This window comes from Lutjanus erythropterus, chromosome 8, assembly GCF_056507025.1.
Source record: "Lutjanus erythropterus isolate fLutEry1 chromosome 8, fLutEry1.hap2, whole genome shotgun sequence".
Taxonomy (NCBI): Eukaryota; Metazoa; Chordata; class Actinopteri; order Lutjaniformes; family Lutjanidae; genus Lutjanus; species Lutjanus erythropterus.
Genome location: NC_139324.1, coordinates 14,073,687 through 14,087,626, shown reverse-complemented (window position 1 = coordinate 14,087,626; position 13,940 = coordinate 14,073,687). Strand labels below are relative to the sequence as shown.

Genomic DNA, 13,940 nt, shown 5'->3' with positions numbered 1-13,940 from the left:
GAACATTTAAAGAGGCAGAACCGTTCTTTGTTTTTGTTGTCATAGTGATGATGATAGATTCGGTTCAGTCAGAGTTATGGAATATTAAATCATCCATCTTTTCTCACTGCATCTTAGTCTTTTTTTTACCCTCAGCTGTGCATAAGCTACAGGTTACATTAATATCTTTTTAAATCATAAAAATGTATCACAAGAAAAAGTACACAAAAAAGTATCGGTCATGAGAAGCAGGTAATTATTGGTTATCATCGTTGGCTGAAAAAAAAATCATACTGTTTGTCCATATTATTATTATTATTATTATTATTATTATTATTATCATACAATGTTTCTATTTCTATTGACATAATAATTTATAAATGTTTTCACCACACTTACATTCTGTCTGGCTAATAAAGGTCAATGAATTGATTTGAGTGGGAGAAAGAGGGAGAGACAGAGGGAGGGGAGGTACGGCGGAGAAGGAGGGAGAGGAGGGAGGAGGGAGGGAGGTAGAGAGACCCTGGCGGACAGCAGCAGAGAGGGAGGTTGGACCGGGAACAATAGAGAGAAACGAAGCCAGCCCCGAAACACCAAACAAACCGAGAGAGAGGGCGACAGAAAGAAAGAAAGCCAGCGAGGAGGGATGGAGGGAGAGGCAGAGAGGTGAACGGAGAACATGTGAGGAATAAAGACGCGAGGATTTTCCGGAGCGGAGGGCTTTATATCTGTCTGTTCTTTGTCGGTGGATTGTATTGAACCGGATTCCGGTATGAACCCTGCAGAAGCGGCCGAGGAGGCGCCCAGCGACCCCGACACTGATGCCTTCTACAAAACAGGTAGGAAGAGCGGCTGAAAACCGCCCAAATCTGACACAAAAGCTTCACGAGAGTGTTAAATGTCACCAGCAAGCGCACGGAAGCAAGTGAACATCAGCAGAAATGTGCAGAAAATCACTAGAAATCTGCTCAGTGCGATCACGCACAGGGAAGCAAACAGGGAGTCGTTCACATTGTGCGTGAAATAATGAGAAATGCTGCTCCCCGTGTCGCTATTTTGTGTTTTACATGCATTAATTGTGTTTGTGTGTGTGCACGCTCTTGTGTGTGTGTGTGTGTGTGAGATACTGTGAGCTCATGTGTCTGATGCTGCTGATGGTCTCTACAAAAGAAAGAGGAATCATGGAGGAATCACATCACATCAGCTCATGGGATCATCAGGGAAATCTGTTCCATATCCGACTAAATGGCGATTTATGTGCAACTGTCAGAGCTTTAATAAGCTGTGTGTGTTGTGTGTGTGTGTTTGTGTGTGTGTGTATGTGTGCGTGTCCCTGTGTGTGATGCATTTAGAGAAAAAAAAACAGCATGACTGCTCATTCTGACTACACTGATGTAAAATGGTCAGAAGGTGAGAGAAAGTGTTTAATGGTTGTGTGTGCAGGATGTAACGATGGAGATGGTGTGTTTGTGTGTGTGTGTGTGTTTTGATGACAAGAGTGTGTGTCTGACACTTCTGCCAGAGCATAATGGCTAAACACACAGCTGCAACTGGCAAGTGTTTTCATTGGTCATCATTGATTAACTGTGGTCCTGGTCTTCAAACTACTTCCTCTTCTTCTTCTCATCCAGTCTGACCAACAGTCCAAAAATAATTCGTACAAAGATGGAAAAGAACTTGACTGTGTAGGAGCTGAAACCAGATAATGTTTAGAACTGATTACTTCATCACTAAAAACAACAAACAATTTATCAGCTGCAACTGTGATAATTGATTTCAGTCATTTATCAGTCAAAACTTCTCTTGTTCCACTCATTTAAATGTGAGGCTTTGCTGCTTTTCTTTGTTTTTTATGATCATTGATTCAATATATTTGGATTTTGAACAGCTCGTCAGATAAAATGTGTATCCTTGCACTCTGGGAACTTCTTATGGACATGTTTTGAACAGTTTTCTGTAGTAATAGATGGGGGTAATGATACATCAGTCTAGACTGAAATATTGACTCAGTGTTCAATGTTCCAATATATTGGTGCAAAGTGAAAATATCAATCTATGTTGTCATCTTTAAGGTGTGCCTTTATTTTGAAATTCCCATGGCACGTCTGTGTTAAAAATATCGCGTTGTTGAATCAAAAGTTTTTGTGAGTTGACTAAATGTAACTGAATCGATTGCAGGCCCCTGACATGAATCAAATTGAAATTGTATTGTGGCAGATTTTTTAATATCAGCAAACATAGAATAGTTGTCCAAACAATCGATATAATATTGTATCGTGATGAACCTTGTGATTTACACCCCTTGATATAGACTGATTATTTGGTCGGACATTTAATTTGGCCAATTTAATCGCTGGCTGATGCATGCACTCACAAGGGCTGATTAACAAAACTGTGTGTCGGTGTGGCTGCTGCACAACAATGTTAGCACTCTCTAATGTGATTTTTGGGAAGAGGATGAAAAAGTTAGTTTGGATCCCTGCACTATAACTCTCATCTTGCTGTAAATGTTTGCCTAAACATCACCATTGTATTTTCTAAATGTTACCATGTTTCTCCTGTCATCCTAAATAACTGCAAAAACCATGACTGGCTTTAAATATACAGTATATTGTGTTCAGAATAATGCAGTTTAAAACATCACTTCTGGCATACTGTACCCCCACTCTCAAATCTACATCATATTTCTCTGTTTCATTAATTAATAAAAAATCCATCTAAACATTGCATTACTGGCTAAATAACAATGTGAATTAGATTGAAATGTGCGTGGAATAGTGGCGTTATACATGACTTTTCTTTGTTTTGTTATTGGCATTATATATCTGCCATTGGCTGTTGTGCTGGCTAAAAATTGGCTTGGCATTAGCCATTGGAAAACCAATATCGGTCAATATTTCAATAATTAATTCATAGTTTTTTGTCATTTTGAAGACCTTAGAAATACTTGATTAATCATAGAAATAATCGAGAGATTAAGAGCATGTAGGGTAAAGCAGTGTTCTATAAGGGATGCAGTGAAGCATTGGAAACTGACACTGCAAATTATATATGGATGTAACTGCAACTTGATAGAAAGAAAGATTAGTGGATAATCGATTAAACATTTGATGGTTCCAGCTTCTTAAATGTGAGGATTTATTTGTCATTAAAGACTATAAATGAAGAGTCTTTGGGTTTTGGACTGTTTGTTGGACAAAAAAAGCAATGTGAAGACATCACTTTGGTTGCTTTGAAACTGTGATGAGTATTTTCCACCATTTTTTGACATTTCACAGACTAAACGACTAACCAGTTAATAGTGAAAATAATCAGCAGTTTATTTGATAGACAGGAGGATTACAGTGGTGCATCAGTGATGGATGTGACATATGTGTGATGGAGCAACGGAGAAACAGGGAAAAGTGACCTCAGTAATAAAACAAGTTTAGGAAATGGTTGACACATCAGTGACATGTTAGATACACCACACAGATACACACACACACACACAAACACACACACACAAAAAGAGGATGCAGCAGTGCTGGAGGGGGACACACCCTGACTCTCTCTTTGTCAGTGTAATTCAGTTCAATAACTTTATCATAAACAATCCTGCCAAGATAGTTTATTAAATCATGCACACACACACACACACACACACACACACACACACACACACACACACACACACACACACACACAGTCCCTGAGACACTGTGTGTAGTGTATAGAGTAACAGGCTCTAGGTGTGATCTCCTCCTCTTCATTTTTCCCATACTATTAGATGACTGTCAGTTGGAGCGATTCCAGGAGGTGGACATGGAAATTCACTGGTTGACTCATCAGTACAAACAATGAGACACTGTACGGAAAAAAAAGAGCCTGATTCATTGAAATCTGGTCAAAGGTACAACAACTGTAGGAGAGAAGTCAAGTATGAGTCCCGGAGAGGTTTAATGGAAGAAACAACCAGTTCTCAAGCCGAACACTGTGGCTGTGCTGCTGGTAACGAGCTGAACTCCTGCTGCTTCAGATGTGTTGTGTTGTCAGTGCATCAGTGGTCCAGATGATTTCAGAAAATGATATCTTTTCTACAGCAACAGCTTCCGAGGCTCATGGGTACTAGGGTTGGACAATTTGGTTAGGCAGTTGGACAAGTATATCAGCTGTTGGTCCATCGTTAGTTGTGTTTTTGTGGGTCGATCTTTTTTGTTTGTTTTGTCCTGTTATTGAGTTAATTTAATGATCTGTCTCCAAAGAAGGAGTGAGAGCTGCTCCAGGGACAGACTCTCATTCAGTGGCACAGCACACACCCACTGAGGCGAAGAGTTAAATAGCCTGTTGAGTCAGGATATTTTCAAATCTAATAAGGGTTTATTTCGACCAAACAAGGACTGGTGATTGTTGAAACAGTGGAAATTTAAACCAAGATGGTTTTGGCGAGTTACATTTTGTTTTTCTGTAGAGTTAAGAGCTTTTAACAAGGCAATTAAGCTTGTCTTCGTTTGGTAAAAGAGAGAAACTGGATTCAGAAAGTGGTCGTATTTTTCCATTTAATTTAGAAAGTAGGTGTAAATTTCCTGTCTTTACATTTTGTGAGTTTATTTTACATAGCATCAGCTTTTGTTTTATGTCTAACATGTTGAAGTTGGCCACTGTCAGCCCAACAATTACCAATATATTCCAGTATATTTAAAGCTGTTGCCCTTGTTCTTAACTCACTGAATGAGTCCGTCGCTGCTCTCACTTCCTCTTCGGAGACAGGTTAGCAAAACAAAAAGACAAAAATCTCCCCCAAAATACAAGCAGTGATCAACTCGGTCAGTCACTGATATATTTGTCCAATCACTCCACCTTAATGAGTACAGTACAGCTGCATTTCCACTGTGTTGTGTGACTTGACTCCACTCGAGTGCTTTTGGAACTTCTACTTCGTTTTTCCACTGCAGATTGTACTACCTTAACACAGGCGGAGCTGATGGTCACAGTGATGATATTCCAGCAGTTGGGAAACAACACACATGCTTTGGTCTTGAGAAGCTGCAGCCTTTATTCACAAACAAACTGCTACACTGTGCATTTACTGCCAGAGAGACAACTTCCCTGCTCACCTTTTCCTCTGCTTTGCAGGGAGGGTGTTCTTGATGCGTCTGCACTTCGTCAATAAATGACAGTGTGGTTTTATTGTATAGTATTTCTGAGTGAATAAAAAATTGAGTAACTAACTTGACAACTTAAATATACAGGGACATGCAGGATGCCATGTGACTAATCAGAGTTTTCTGCAGAGTTTTCACTGATGGAGTTGATAACCTAATAAAGTATCTGGTACTATGCCTACTATCCCTAATGGAAATTAAAAAAATAAAAAAACAACAAACAAGTAGAGTTGTACTGTGTAGTAGAAATGCATTGTAAGAAAAAACTGAACTATATAGTACGGCTTTAAAAAAAATCCTCAGTTTCAGATGTAAATAAAAGTGTTTTTGCATGAAAAATGACCAAAATGATTAATGCTGATTCATTTACTATTGATCTGCTAATTGCAAGTCAACTAATTTTTCAGCACTACTTCATTTCGAAAAGTAAACATTGAAATGCTAATTTTGTGTTAGAAAAGCTACTCCTACATTTTCATTTTATAATGTGTGTGTCTTAAATGTTGTCATGTGACATGATATAACATAACGTGTTTGTGCTCCAAAACATAGTTTCAGTGGTGTTCACCAAACTATTTTTTTTTATAACTTTTAATGCAGACAGCTATCACCTTTTTTTCCCCCTAACAAAATGCTTGGTTTCTGCAGTGCTGCAAAGAAACTGCCTGAAAATGTTTTTTTCATATCTAAAGAAACAGCAGGACTTAAAGCTCAGATCTCTACAAGCGGGCCTCCCTCTGTCTTTGCCCTTTTAACTTGAAAGAATACAATGAATGAAAAAAATTTAATCAGTTTTTTAAATTTTTATTCCATCATTCTGTATCAAAGTCATTACACCTGCAGCATGGGCTCGGACTTGAGTCGGTGTGTTTAATCAGTGTTTGATTTGTAGTCTTCCTTGAGATAGAGGACACTTTCTTTGGAGAAAATGATCAAAAATCTAATGTTTTTTGTCGACAATGAAACAGCAAAGCTGCCTGCACACATTAAAATGCACCACTGTGTCTGAAAAGCTGTGAGACGGAGGAAGGGAGGGATCCGTCTCTATCAGCTCAATGTCTCTCTGACTTCAGTACAGAGGAAATTAGAGATGGCTTTGTGCCACCTCTCCATTTCTAAATCCAATTTCACATCACTGAGTATCTACCAGTACACCAATCTGATACTAAACTAAGCTGTTAATGAGCTGATCAGTTTTCTTGTCCCTAACCTTGTCAAATCAACCATACCATTCATTTAACATCTCCTACGTTGCTGCCATGTATTCCTCCTGTGGTGTTTTTTTTTTTTTTTGCAAAGCTGAATTCACTCTATCCAGAGTGCCGTCAGACTTCGTAATGACATAAGACACACATGTGAGCCTCATGCTGACTTTCCTTTCTCGTGCTTCAGACTCGTACAGTGCAACTTTATCTTGTTCCTTTCATGATGCTTCTGCAAGTGTTAAATCAAATTTATGTTACTGACCTAAAAAGGCCTCATTAAACATTTTCCATTCTTCTGTTTCGCTTGTGACACATAAGATGCACATGGTTTTAACAAGCACACTGTGATGATTTAGTGTAACAATAACCTCTATTAGGAAACTGTCAAACTCATCAGACTTGTCGACTTTGATTAGGGCTGTTGCAACTAGCGCTGACTATTGATTCAGATTTCCCAAATCGATTTGACTCAATTCACAAGGTGCTGATTGGTTTTCATTCATGATATGATTCAATTTGATATTCAAACTTGGAGTGTTAAGAAAGCCGTGTTTTATGTTTATTATTAGGTCAACTCAGTGTTGGCATGTTGCGCGGCTAGTGTGGCTACTACTACAGACTGAAGTGATGGTGGACTAATGTTGTAATATTAAGGGACAGTCGAGAGGAACTAGTAAGTTGGATGTGGTAAATGTTTTCCCACGTAGATCAAGGTTTATGCTGTGGCAGTGTGAGCTGCATTAGCTTTATGTTTTTACATTAGCTGGCAGGTTCTGCTCTGTGTGAATTTACTTGACAGACGTACATGTTTAGTATTAGAAGCATGTTTATTCTGGAAAACAAACACTCCTAAAACATAAATCTGCAGCAATTACTGCAGAACAGCAATTGAGGAAAAACAATAAATTTGGATGAAATGGTGGTTGGAGAGGCAGGAACAGCAGGGATAAGGGTGAGGAGAAGGAGAGGACTTCATAGCAACTCCATAAGAGTGAGATCAACTTCAGCTCAGAGACTCTGCACTGAAACCTGATCAAGTGGATTATTGAATCATACTTGCTCACACCACGCCATTTGCTCCTTTTTTATTATTAATTCTTTTGCTCACACACGCTATATCAGCCATGCAGATCTCAGGATTTCAATTTGAACGTGTTTAAAATAATGTAATGAGGGGCAGCAACTCTATCAGAGGACAAAGACTTATCATCCTTCAGCAACACAAACTGTATGATTTTATCTGTTGCCACCATCAGCTAGACCTCTTAGTCCAACTTGGTTTGTTGGTCATGACAGTTGGACTTTCTAGAAATCCTTTTTTGGGGCTTGTAAACTTGCAGTCATTATTTATTTATATACTTTTCTATCATTGTAATTATGTGCCTAATGAGACACGAGGACAGGAGGGAAGACATCGGCCACTGTCTATTTCATCCCAGCCCCTAAAATCTAAAAAGTCATGTGGATCAAAATGCTTTCCGCTTGCAGATACTATCACGTACACGCACCTGGTTTAAAGTGTGCAGAGGCAGAATATGGCAGAAAAGGAATATAATATTCATAAGTATGCTTTCATTATTGTGCCTTATTATGAGCTGTTTATATCTACATAAGGCACAGGGCCTCTTCTACACCATGTTGCACCACCGCGTTTCTACAGAAGCCCAGAAAACACAGAAACACTGAACACCAGCTTTAGATCTGGCCTTTGCACAAGTTTGGCAGCCACTATAGATTCTGCTACACTGGCAGATGCAGCTAAATCCTACACACGGGCTCTTTAAAGCTATAATATGCCACATCTCTGCATTAAAAGGTCTAAAAAAAAATGTATGCTTTGTTGAGTGGTGTACATCCCAAATGTTTCTGACAATGGTCAGCGGTGTGTTTGCTACCAGCCGCAAGTTTCTTTAGCTTCAGGGAAAACATGATATATGCCGGATACATCGGAGAGTGAGAAAAGAAGTCAGCAAATGTGACTAAACATACCGTGAATAAAACTTAAATACGATACCTCATCCATGAGCATGATTTTTGGCACACCATTTTGACTGTGTCCCAGCCTTGACAGACTGCCGGTAGAATTTCTACAATTTAGATGTGAAAAGCTCCGATCCAATTGGTTTTACTTGTTTGTCTCTTATTTATTTTGTGTTTAATTTAGATTTCCTTTTCCCTGCATACAGCTGAGGCACTCCGTCTGTTTTTAAAAAGGTATATTTATCTACTTCAATTTTGTATAGGAAATGGCTGAAGTACTAAGAGGAGAAAAAATGGAAATGAAGACACTCAGAATCCTCACAGTTTAAGAAAGCAACAGGAGAGAATTTAAAAAAGGGCAGAAAAAGAGTCAGAATATATACAAGTACACAACATCTGCGAGACTGGAGTCTTAGAACATACACACACACACACACACACGCACACACACACACTCACAGGAAAGTGCAGGCGGCACGGCTGCTCAATGTTATGCTAATCAGTGGTTTTTAAATAGAATCCTAAATTAACAGACGGAAACAGGAAGTGACACGCGCATTCATACCTACACACATGCAATCAGCATGCACTGTCAGAGTGTTTGTCAGACAACTGACGCCAGCTGTCTGTCAATAGCTGCTGCTGTTGCTACGCTACCAGAATAATCGTAAATCACTATTTTCTCATTTCATTAGAATTACAGACATAACAAGCAGAAGTTAGTGATGTCATTCTGGCCTTTGTCGTGTTAGAAACAGATGAAGCACAGCAGCTCTTCACACAGGCATGCTGGGAGATTAAGACTACCTTCACACCAAGTGGCATCATGGCTTAAAGCAGGGAACCGTGTCCAAAGTGCTAAAAACAGTACCACAGTCTTGCTAAATGCTGCTTCTCTATAAAATCCAATTAAAAGACCAGCTTCTGTATTTAGATACAAAATGAATACATCACTTTTATCTTTTAGGCTTTTCTTCATGCTGTTACTGTTTGGCATTAATAGCTGCCCATATTCTCATGAGATTGAGTCCCAGTGTGTGTTCGTCATATTCCAGCAATGAGGAGTGAAGCGAGCCTTACACAGGTAATTAGAGTTAATTTTCTCAGCTAATTTTCTGAGAGCCATGAGTAATGTCTGTAGCCATGGAGATGTTTATTGAAGACAAAAGATGGCGGCTTCAACAGCTGTTCAAAGTTTGCACTGTTGGCAATCTCAGTAAGGTTGCTAGAAGATGACAAAAGTCATGTTGTAGTCTAAGGATGTACAAGGATTTGTCTGCATCCAATTTTTTTTTAAACTTTCAGGCAGTTGTGCCCATTTTGTGCAGCAGTTGGCCAGGTTTGCCTGCAGTCAGAGTCTGAACATCTCTCGAGATGTTCACAAATACATGTGTCACGTTTTGTATGTACAACCAAATGGAACACCATGAACATTTTGAGGAAAGTCTGTCAATAAGTGAAAACCGTGATCCACAATTCATCACATCAAGTCATGAGAGCTCTGTGAAATATACAACCTGTTCTCATCCCAGGTCATCAAATACCGATGCTGCTTTCTCACACCCCTCTGCATCTACTGATCATCATACTGATTCACAAGTTACTAGTTAGTGTCTATATGAGACTCCAGATGTCAGAAAGCCTTTTTAGACAGGCCACTACCACTGATGACACATGTAACATTATGTAACTTAAAACTCTTAGATACTGTTGACTGTTGGTCTTACATGGCACACAAACCCCAGCCTCCTTGGTAAAAGTCTTGTGTTTGTTTGACCCATCCATCTACCTCAACTTGTCCGTACGCAGACCTTCTCACTCTCTATGCTATGTTTCCTGTGGTTCTATGTTAACAAAATGTCAGTATTTGACAACCTTTTGCCTTTAGACATAGTCAGACAACACACTGTAAGATCTAAGGATCCACCATGTAACTTTTTCTTTTCCGACACTGATTCCAGTATCTCAACTCAAGGTATTTACAGATGCTAAGTACCAATCCAACTTCTTCAGACTCTTCTCCATGTAATTTGGAAGTAGGTGAAGTTGTGCCAGCAGTCCTCACTCTGCTGTCTTGAGTACCATTCTGACACCAGTGCTCTCTTTTCCCCAAATTTAAAATCTGCATACCTCACTGCATGGAGCTCTTTGGAATTATTTTTACATATGGTAACATGATGCCAGGGATTGCTGTGCCACTAAAAACTGAGTCAGCTTTCTGTGACTGAATGAATGAAACTGATACAGGGAACAATGAATTTTATATTGACAATGAAGAACCAGGATCAATGCTGATACTGATCTGCTGGAACAGATTGGTGCCTCCCTAGACAGACCTATTTATTTTGAAGCATACTAAGTCCTTAAGGTAAGACCTTATTTGATTTTATTTCACTCTGAAACATCACTTGACACTGAGGGTGAAACTGTGAGGAAAGACCTTATTTTACCCTGAGGGTTAGGGTTAGGTTACAGGTTTCACTAGTAAAGATACCAGAATGTATACTTATGGTTGACGTCACAGATGTTGGGTGTGTGTGTTTGTGTTTGTGTATAAGCTATTTTTGGGGACACATCAGATTTAAAACCAGTTGATTAGGGATGGTTGATGCAACTGTGACAAAGGCCATATCTTCAGTTGGTACAACACTGTGTCAGTGGTTAAAGTTAGGTAGTGGTTATGAGTGGGGTTATGGTAACACAACTTCCTGAAATACGGTGAGTGAGTGAACTTGAGTGGATGGAAGATAAAAAATTGACCAGATATAATATGGGTGATGCTGTCTGCAAAGTAAGTAAAGTGTCTCAGATATTTATTTAAAACTGACATAATTTTCTTAAGTCGGCCCTCTTTTTATATAATTCGGAGACAGCCTTCTTACTTGTTACTCCCAACAATTCTCCGTTTTCCATCCAGACTTTTCTTCCTTTGAAGATATCCCTATAAAAACTGTGCTATGGATCATATAGGATATGCCTCTTCTTAACCTCATAAATAAACAATCTGATGTTAGCTCGTTTACATCACACAGTGTCAGTCTCCAGGAAGTGAATGAAAGTCTATGATCCTCAGAAATGACATGAGTAAATGTGTGTGTATGTGTGTGTTTTCAACAGGACATCTAAGAATGACTTTGTTGGCTTGTGGATTGAAGTGGATAAGCGTATGTGTGTTCCTGTGTGTGTGCTTTGCGAACAGGGACATTACATGGATGAATGACCAGTAATCCATTCATTCACACACACACACACACGCCTGTACACGCATACACTGCTTCCAGGCTTAGAGCCAGATTAACCTGCAATATAAGCACTCAAACTCACAGAGACAGAGAGAAAGAGAACAAGTTTGTGTGAATTGTCGGGTTTAGTTTTTCTAATCAGAACCCCCCCTCACAAAGATTTGGACAGCCTCACATCTCACATCAGAAGCGCCATTAAAATCAATTACTGAGTTTATGCAGAGGGATTAAAGATAATGATAAAGGCTGTTGTTTAAATACAGTTTAATGAGATCAGACCACCAGTAACACTACTTGGACTAATACTAATCCACTTGTATTGCCAGGACTTACACTGATACTTCTCTGATCATGTCCTGCAGGAATACATATAAACAAGCTTAATTCTCTACAGTCACGTCACTAAACATCCTCTGCTGTCAGTGTGCAGGTAGCTGCAGAGACAGGTGAGGTTAACACAAAAGCACTGAAGACAGGAGCTGGTCTTTTGCTTGTTACTGGAAGCAATTAATTCAATGAAAAAAAAAAAAGAGATACCATTGAAAACAGTTTGACAGGAGTGACAGTGAATTAGCACAGGAACAAAAGAACTGGCAAAACTTTCAAATTAGTTACATTGTTCGCGATGCCAGAAAGAAACACTGTTAAGGATCAACATTCAGTGGAAAATGTAGGTACCCGATTTTTCAATATGGAGTTTGTTCTCTCTATCTTTTGTAAGGCAGGTATGATTTGTACCTGGGTTGGAATAGACAATGTGTCTTTTTATACCCAGGTATATATCGCCTAGCATGACAGACACAGGCATGTAGGTGTCCAGAGTCGACAATGCTATTTGCACCCTGGGTATAAATAGCCAATGTGGCTATTTTCTTTCCCTGACTCAAGTTTCCTAAACCTACCAAGTAGTTTTGTTGCCTAAACCTAAACAGACTATAACTGAAAACAACAACAACAACAACAACAACAAACAGTAAATAACAGGTAGCACTGACATGCATTTTCACTCTACCATCAAATCTCAGTCTCCATTGAGTTTATGGAAGTGAGAGTAGGCCTATCTACAGATAATGGTCCAACAGAGCCAGGTAAAGACTAGATAATGTTGCCCGCCAAACTGAAACTGAAGATGTAAGTTTAACTATGTCAGTGCTATGGAACTGCGTTGACCTCTTAATGCCAGGAGAGGAGTCCACTGATCTTCCTAGATTGGCCCCTACATTACCCACAGTGCACCTCAACAGTTCAGTCAGAGATTCAAGTGTGTTCAGGTGTGAATGCTAGTAGCGACTCATGTAGCTCTGAGGAGGTAGCCTGAATCAGGGGCAGGCTACAGAGTTCTGGTAAGCTCATTTCTAACTCCAAACCTCGAGATTGCTTTCACTTTAAAACATGTAGTCTTTAGATCCGACTAACGCTGACTCGAGTGATATCACGTCAGGCAAGTAATCAAATTTAGCACCGCTCCCTTTGGAGCCACAAAAGGCTTTAGCCTATATAACATTTTCACATCTGCAATATAGGCTCTCTGTAAGCAGAGTTCAGTGTGTAAAATCAGTGGAGTTCCTCTGTAAGAGCACTTCTCCCAGCAGAAAGCACTGAACATAAAAAAAGAAAAACATGACTGTGAATGTAACAGCATTCTTCAGCTAATGGTCCAACTCCCATCCATAAATAATGAGCAAAAATCCAGAATCTATCATATGTCGACAGGGAAAGCCTGGTGTAACTAAAATTGCTTCTTTTTCAAGACACACTCTTATCTCTATGAATCCATACATATGACGTTATCTTCAGTATACTTGTGAATTGTGTACACATACTGAAATATTTCCAGGAAACACCTCTGTCGAAAAGTGCTTTTTTTCTTTGAGTTTATGGCGGACCAGCACACTTTTCAATTGCCGTGGAGTCAAAAGGGAAATCACGATGTCATGATGGCAGTTCACAGCAGGGACATACCAGTACCATCTGGGAATATCATGTTATTAAAATGTAATTTCTTAAAGCAGCTTCGGTATGGAGCTAATCCCCCACTTGTACGATCTGTCAGTTAGCAGTTAATGCAGCTGGTGCATCCAGAGAATCCACATAAAGCTTTGTTGGTCCTGTCACTATAGTTTTCAGCTTGACAAAAGTATTTTTGGTAGTGTCCCATGATAGAGCTTGTTTTTTTTTTTTCCTGTTCACATGTTTTTACCTTAAACCAATATTCTGCTTTATGAAACCTAGATAAACTCTCATCCTGCTTTTGAGAAACCCAAAAATGTCAGCTGGAACACTTTGAAGAAACTGTGATATTGTGGCAACATCTTATCCATTGGTGTGAAGCACTCAGTCAGTACACCCATAAATATGATGCTAAACAAAATTTACAAAGATAAGGATCC

General features: G+C 39.3%; 1 protein-coding gene across 1 annotated transcript in view; it reads left to right on the top strand.

Moving 5' to 3' along the window:
* Nucleotides 1-511: 511 nt before the first annotated feature.
* Nucleotides 512-13,940, top strand: part of kalrna (kalirin RhoGEF kinase a) — a 182,055-nt gene continuing 168,626 nt past the window's right edge. The window contains exon 1 of the mRNA XM_084724610.1: nt 512-818. Coding sequence (XP_084580736.1) covers nt 752-818 — 67 coding nt within the window. The 5' untranslated portion in view covers nt 512-751. The remainder of the gene's footprint in view (nt 819-13,940) is intronic.